General features: G+C 62.3%; 1 protein-coding gene across 1 annotated transcript; it reads left to right on the top strand.

Annotated features, from left to right (window-relative positions):
• Window positions 1–2,774: 2,774 nt before the first annotated feature.
• IRX3 (iroquois homeobox 3) lies at window positions 2,775–5,927 on the top strand. The gene is made up of 4 exons (XM_066243934.1): window positions 2,775–3,457; window positions 3,643–4,759; window positions 4,939–5,005; window positions 5,489–5,927. The coding sequence occupies exons 1-4, from the start codon at window positions 3,191–3,193 to the stop codon at window positions 5,541–5,543; spliced, it is 1,506 nt and encodes a 501-aa protein (XP_066100031.1). The 5' UTR covers window positions 2,775–3,190; the 3' UTR covers window positions 5,544–5,927.
• Window positions 5,928–7,295: the final 1,368 nt, after the last annotated feature.

Raw genomic sequence — 7,295 nt, 5'->3', positions numbered from 1 at the left:
CTGGGAACGCTGGAAGAAGGCGAGATGATGGAGAAGCCTTTGCGTGCAGCGCGTTTGTTTGTGCGCGCAAGCCTTTCCCAAATCAACTTCCCGATGCACCTGCTTTTCCTCCCTGTGAGTGTGTGATTTCGACTTCATGTCTTGGACTAAAAAAAAAAAAAAAAACCCTGGAAAAGGTTCGGTTGTCCTCGGACTCGCAAGTTTAGTCCGGAGCCAGGCTCCACTGGCCCGGTGGAGTTGGGAAGCCAGCACCACGTCGGGGCTAAGCTGCTTAGGACGCTCAGTCCTGACGTGGGGGCTTGGATCGTCCAGGCTCGGGCAGGATTGATCCCAGCTAAGCCCAGAGTAGTGGAGAGACCCTTTCTGCTTGAGTCCTGTGGCACCCGGAGAGATCTAAGTAATTGAGGTTCTTGGGTCCCCATCGGGGTCTGGGTCTGGAGGCTCACCCTCTGGGCCATGGCCGCCCCAGGCCTTGCCTGGCTGGTTCTGAGAACAGCCTCATCCCATCCCTGGCCGCCTTCCCTTCCCTCCTCCTGCGGTCCCACGCAGCCAGGTCGAAAGCTGGTTAATGCCAAAGAAACATCTCCGGGGCTCACTGTTTTTTCTCTGTCCCTCCTGGAAGAGCTGAATTAAATAAACTTCGGGCGTTTCACCTGGGCCCTCGAAGGGCAGTGTCAGCCTCCCTTGGAACCTCCCTCTCGGCCGTGCCCTGGTCTGTCGATGCTAATTCTAGGATTCCAGGGCTGTTGAGGCTTGAGTTTGACACTGGAGAAACACACTCCGGAGGAAATGATGCTAATTTATCCTCCATTCTGAACCCCGAGATTTCCCCCTTACAAGGTGAGCTCCTGATTCCCTATACCTCTTCTCTGAGAGTTTTAACTCCAAACGAAATCAGGCGCCAAGAAAACAGGTCAAAGCCAGAGCTTCCCCCTGATACCTCCTTCTCAGGGGTGACCCCAGCTGAGGCCAACGCGGGGCACCCAGTGGAATCAGGTGGGGAGGGGCCAAGGGAAGCAGCTTGACCCAATTGGAGAAAGCCACACAGGTCAATTGCCCCAATCGAACCCTACACCTGATTGCCCCCAAACTTTCCCTTGTCGTCCCCTTAATTTTCTCGGCGTTCCCACCTACTGGAGACACCGACCTGTACGAAGAGTGGCGGAGAGAGACGGGGAGTGGGGGTGGGATGAGAACTGGGTGGGTGCCCACGGGAGTTCGTTCCCTAGCTGGACTCCTCAGACCAGAGACAGCCGGAGCCGAGACCCGCTGCTGGGATTCGTATTCGATCCCTCTGATCAATCAGCGCTCGGCGGCGCGTTTCCGCCTCCCCACCCGGGCTGGCCTCGCCACGGCCGAGTCGCCGCCCTCGCGCTGTCCCGAGACGCTCCCAACTGCGGGCCTGGCTGGTGCGTCCGCCGCCGCCGCCGCAATTCCTTGCATTTATCCCGCTCTCGGGGTCACGCCCCAATCCGTGAAGGTGGGCGCCCCGATACTGGGATTTCAGGTTTCACTTAGAATATATCCTACCATAAAACTAAGTTTTGCCTCCCATCTCCAGCGGAGACGGTTAGAAAATCCTCTGAGAAAGAAAGCAGGTTGGCGTGAAGACCAGGGAACAGGGGAGGAGCTGGGAAACGAAGGATCTCTACGGACAGAAAATGACAAGACACGAACTTCTCCAAGCGCTCTCGGAGAGTTCCTGGGGCCTCCGCCACCCGGCTCCTCCCCATCCCACGCCCGCTTAGGGCGCGATCAGGCTCCACCCTCGTGTCTTCGCTCCCCAAGACCCCCGGGGCTTCTACCCGGCAGCACACGCGCCTCCCCAACCGCTACTTTTAATAAGTAATTCGCCCCCGGACACTGAGGGGGCGTTAATGTAGCTCATTTCGGGGTTTGGTCCTCTCGGGTGAGGGACAGCCGGCGTCACCTCGGGGAGTGCGACGGCCTTTCTAGGCACGGCTACAATGCACTCCCCTCGCCCTCCTCCAGCTCCCTGCCTCCCTAAGCCGCTGCGAGTGGCCGGGCGACGCAAGTGCGAGCTGAAAAGGGGGCCGGGACCGGCTAAAGCCCGGCGATTGCTCCGGAACGTGGTCTCGTCCCCGACCCAGGATCCACGCTGGGGCGGGAGAGGAGGTACCGGGAGTGGGAGGGGGGACAGGGAGGGGCGATCTGACCGAGTACTAACCCCCTTTCCCTCGCCTCTCAGCGCTCCACCCCCCGTTTTCGCCTCCCGGCGCAGGCCGGAGGGGGCGGGAAGGGACTGGGAGCGCCCGGGTCCCGCCCCCGCCCCGCCCCTCCCGGCGCGCGGTATCCGCGGGGGTGGGCGGCTTCGCCGGTAGGGCTCCCCGGCGATTGGCGACTCGGGAAGGAGACGCGAGGAAAAGTCGAATAAGAGGGCGCGACGTCAGACCTGAGATTTGGGGAAAGGCGAGGGAGGGAGGGAAGGCGGGGACGGACACACAGACAGATACGGACACCTCTCCCCGCCCCCCCCCCACCCCACACTGCACCCTAAGTATCCACAACTTTAGACCGTCCTAGTCTAGGACGCAGAGGCCGGGGTGGGGTGGGGACAGGGTTGTGAGTAGAGAGAGAAAGATAGATGAAAGAGAGAGAAGAAAGAGTAAAAGGAACAGAAAGGAGAGAAAAGGGAATCGTGAGAAAGGGAAAGAGGCGAGAGGAGTTTCACAGCGCCCAGAAGGGGTAAAGAGCTTCCAGGAGCGGAAGCGGTCCTGGGGGGGGGGGGGGGGAAGAGCGCAGAGAGGGGAGGAGAGAGGAAGGGCGAGGAGGGGGAGTGAAAACTAGAGGAGGGCGAAGGAAGCGAGGCGCGACACTGCTCGGGAAGAGGAGGGCAGTGAGGAGCCAGGCGCGGACAGAGGCAGCTCCGGCTGCCGAGAGGAGGGAGCGCGGCGCGCAGAGGAGGGGCTTGCGGGCCCGTGGAAATGTCAATCAGAGCCCAGAGCCCCGGGAATCTTCGCCAATCTGTTCGGACCTGACCTGGCTCCTCGCCGCCGCCGTCGCCGCCGCGGAGCAGATCAATAGGTGAACGCAGAGCGCAGCGCAGCGCGGGAGGCAGCGCGGCCCCAGCCCAGCCCAGCCCCCGATGCGCGCCGGAGCCCGCGGGCGGCGCTGAGCTGGGCGGCCTCGGGGGCCGGGCCCCCTCTCCGTCTGTGCCCGGCGGGCCACCATGTCCTTCCCCCAGCTCGGATACCAGTACATTCGCCCGCTTTACCCACCCGAGCGCCCGGGGGCCGCCGGCGGCGGCGGCAGCGCTGGGGCCCGAGGCGGCCCAGGAGCCGGAGCCTCGGAGCTGGCCGCCTCCGGGTCCCTGTCCAATGTGCTCTCGTCCGTGTACGGGGCGCCCTACGCAGCGGCGGCAGCAGCGGCTGCGGCCGCCCAAGGCTACGGTGCCTTCCTGCCCTACGCGGCGGAGCTGCCCATATTCCCGCAGCTGGTAAGCGCCCGGGGAGCCGGGGACGGGGGTAGAGGGCTGGAGCCAAAGCTCCGGACGAGGCGAGGGCACGGGAGTACACCAGCCGGGCGGGAGCCGGGCGGGAGCCGGGAGGGTGGAAGCGGCCACGGCCAGGGCTCACCCGCGCTCCCTCCGCGCGTGTCCCTTCCTTCTCCATGTGCGTACAGGGCGCGCAGTATGAACTGAAAGACAGCCCAGGAGTGCAGCATCCGGCCGCCGCAGCCGCGTTTCCGCACCCGCACCCCGCCTTCTACCCGTACGGCCAGTACCAGTTCGGGGACCCGTCCCGTCCCAAGAACGCCACCCGGGAGAGCACCAGCACGCTCAAGGCCTGGCTCAACGAGCACCGCAAGAACCCCTACCCCACCAAGGGCGAGAAGATCATGCTGGCCATCATCACCAAGATGACCCTCACCCAGGTGTCCACTTGGTTTGCCAATGCGCGCCGGCGCCTCAAGAAAGAGAACAAGATGACTTGGGCGCCCCGCAGCCGTACCGACGAGGAAGGGAACGCTTACGGGAGCGAGCGCGAGGAGGAGGACGAGGAGGAGGACGAAGAAGACAGCAAACGCGAACTGGAGCTGGAGGAGGAGGAGCTCGTGGGGGAGGAGGAGGACACCGGGGGCGAGGGCCTGGCGGACGACGACGAGGACGAGGAGATCGATTTGGAGAACGTAGACGGCGCGGCCACGGGGCCTGAACTGGCTCTGGCTGGGGCGGCGCAGAGGGACAACGACCTCGGCCTGGGACCCATTTCAGACTCCAAGAATAGCGACTCGGACGACAGCTCCGAGGGCTTGGAGGAGCATCCACTACCGGCGCTTAGTCTGGCCCCCGTTCAACCGCCTATGGCCGCAGCTCCGCCGTCTCCGCCCTCGCCCCCCGCGGGCCTGGACCCCTGTGCTCCCGCTCCTGCTCCCGCCTCCGCCCTGCAGAAGCCCAAGATCTGGTCCCTGGCCGAGACGGCCACAAGCCCGGACAACCCGCGCCGCTCGCCTCCTGGCGCGGGGGGCTCCCCTCCCGGGGCCGCCGTTGCGCCCCCAGCCCTGCAGCTCTCCCCGGCCGCCGCCGCCGCGGCGCACAGACTCGTCTCCGCGCCGCTGGGCAAGTTCCCTGCTTGGACCAACCGGCCGTTCCCGGGCCCGCCGCCCGGCCCACGCCCGCACCCGCTCTCCCTGCTCGGCTCGGCCCCTCCACACCTGTTGGGACTTCCCGGAGCTGCCGGTCACCCAGCCGCCGCAGCCGCCGCCTTCGCTCGGCCCGCGGAGCCCGAAGGCGGAACAGGTGATCGCTGAGCGCAGGATGCGGAGGGTGGGGGCGGGCTCTGGGGATCGCACCCCGGCCGGAGCAGAGCCGCGGGGCGGGGGAGCAGGACCCTTTCTGCTCGGCGTCTGCCTCCCTCGGCGCTTGGTGCAGGAACAGAGCACTCTAAAGGCCTCCTCTTTCTCCCCTGCTTCTCTTAGATCGCTGTAGTGCCTTGGAAGTGGAGAAAAAGTTACTCAAGACCGCTTTCCAGCCCGTGCCCAGGCGGTAAGAGACCCGAAGGTGGAGGGGAGGGGGAATAGTGGGTCAGGCAGGCGGGGGGAAGGAAGGAACCTGAGCAAACGCGGGCTTTTGCGCCCGGGGGAACGCAGCTAGGACTCGCTTTTAAAAGAGGACGAAACACACTCTTTCGTCGTCCCCACGGGCCCAGAAGCGGCTCAGCAGCCCTGTCCCAGTCAAAGCACTTGGGCGCTGTTCACGGTCTGGTCTGTGGGACTTGGGTTTTGGCCCAGCCAGCACGCCCGTGAAGACCACCTCCTACCTTCAAGCCCCCAACCTCGGGTCCTGAGGCACCCGCCCATCTTACAGTTAAACTGGAAGACCGACATTTACAGCTGACATTTTACATTGTGACACCTCCCTGACCCCCACCCCGCGGCGGCCTCAGCCGCAGGTTGGGGCCCCCAGACCTAGGCAGCGTGGGTACTCCCAAATCTCACGGCCTTCGCTACCACTGCCTCTCTCTTCCAGGCCCCAGAACCACCTGGACGCTGCGCTGGTCTTATCGGCTCTCTCCTCATCCTAGTTATTTTTTTTAAGTTTTTTTTTTAATCGTTGTAATAATTGTAAAAAAAAAAAAAGGTAATAATCGCTCTGTATAGTTATGACTTGTAAGCATGTCTGTGTATGAATACCTAAAAGAGAAAACTAAACAACAACAAAAAAGAAATAAAAAGATAAATAAAACAAGTCCCCCTGGGTCCTCCCCAAGTCGCTTCGGTACCCCCACATTAGCTGAGTTTGTGAAATTGGGTTTGTGAGGTTGAGTTTGGGGGGTGGCGTTTCAGTGAGAATAAGCGTGTCTGACTTGTTTGTATATACAGAAAAATGTACATATGTGTGAACCAAATTGTACAAGAAAGTATCTATTTTTGGCTAAATAAATGAGCTGTTGCCACTTTGACTATAACCTGCTGCCTGCCCCCAGGGGGATGTTTGCTGTTTTTTGTTGTTGTTTTTCTGTTTTGTTCCCCCACCCCCACCCCCACCCCCACCCCAAGCTTGAAGAGTCGCCAGAATCAGCAGAAAAGGAGGAGATGAATCTGGACCGAGTGGTCAGAGGAGGCGACGCAGGAGTGGCACTCGCTCGGCGCCCCTGGAGGAGAGGCAGCCGGAAGAAAAGTTCCTGGGGCCCCAGAGGGAAAGGGCAAGAGGAGACAGGTGGGCACCCGGGGAGAGAGTGCCCACAAGGAGACGGGGAAACTGGGCGAGACCCGCTGCTCCACTGACGCAACCCTGGGGTCTTCGGGCGTCCTCTGGTGACATCGCAGAAAGGTTTAGACGCAGAGGGGTTAGGTTGGGAGGTTCTCACCTTCCCGCGCCCCCATGCTTAGATAGGTACAATTGAGGCTAGTTCAGTCTTCCATAAGAGGGTTCCGACCCCACTGCACCCCCAGACTGCTCCTTATGGAGGCAAACGTCGACCTGGCGGTGAGTGGGGGTGGGGGAGTATGGAGGAGCGGGGAGCCTAGGGGTGCACATCCTTTCCTCTTGGTAACTGTGCCCAGCCCGAATTGAGAGTTGGGGGCCCCGGGTCCTGGCCGCATCTGTGCGTCTTGGCAGCCTAGTGGGTTTTCCCCAAGGGCCTGGAAGGGCAGCCTTTGGAGGTTCGGGCGGACAGCCGGTATCCAGCCGGAATTGCTGCAGCAGGCCGGCCGGGGGCGGCGGGCCGAGGGGGAGGGAACTGGGAAATTTGGGGCTGGAGCTCCCTCTACAGGACAAAGGGGCCGCTAGGCGCTGGCCACCGCGGCCTCCTGCCATGCCCGGCATCGCGCCCCTTACGCCCTGTTTTTCTCCTTCAGTCCTCCAGCCTTGCCCAACTTTGACTTGAAGTTGTAGGGGATTCTGGGACAGCGATGCATTGGGGTACAAAGTAGCGATAGCTTTTTTCTTGTCTCTCCCTCCCCACGTTTTGGCAAGTTTATAAGGAGACCAGATGCCAGGTGTTTGCCTGCATAGTGAGGCGGGTGACAGTCTGCTGGGTCTCTGAGGAGGTTTGGGAAGAGTTTGCACACCCGAAGCCATGGAACACGCCTCACACTGTACCCCTTGGAGGTTTGCGGGAGTGGAGAGGGTCTGGCACGGACTGGTTCATGTGGATGCAGCTGCCAGCGTCCCCCTGGTGACCCCCACTCAGGCAGGGACAGTCGGGTGTGGTGGTGCCCCAGGGCCAAGTGCAAAGGAGGATCAATGTGTGGCCTTTTGCGGTCACAGAGGGCTGGTGAAGCAGAGACAGGGACAGGTCCCTGGAGCTGGAGCCCAGCTGCTGCCCAGCCAG

The sequence above is a fragment of the Saccopteryx bilineata genome, chromosome 9, assembly GCF_036850765.1.
Source record: "Saccopteryx bilineata isolate mSacBil1 chromosome 9, mSacBil1_pri_phased_curated, whole genome shotgun sequence".
Lineage (NCBI taxonomy): Eukaryota > Metazoa > Chordata > Mammalia > Chiroptera > Emballonuridae > Saccopteryx > Saccopteryx bilineata.
The sequence above is the reverse complement of the archived record's forward strand: the minus strand, read 5'-3'. Positions and strand labels throughout refer to the sequence as shown.

Excerpts from the sequence above, each read along its gene's own strand:
- IRX3 (XM_066243934.1), top strand. The coding sequence starts at position 3,191 with ATGTCCTTCCCCCAGCTCGGATACCAGTACATTCGCCCGCTTTACCCA. Across the intron at positions 3,458-3,642 it reads TGCCCATATTCCCGCAGCTG|GGCGCGCAGTATGAACTGAA; the intron begins GTAAGCGCCCGG and ends ATGTGCGTACAG. Across the intron at positions 5,006-5,488 it reads TTCCAGCCCGTGCCCAGGCG|GCCCCAGAACCACCTGGACG; the intron begins GTAAGAGACCCG and ends TCTCTCTTCCAG.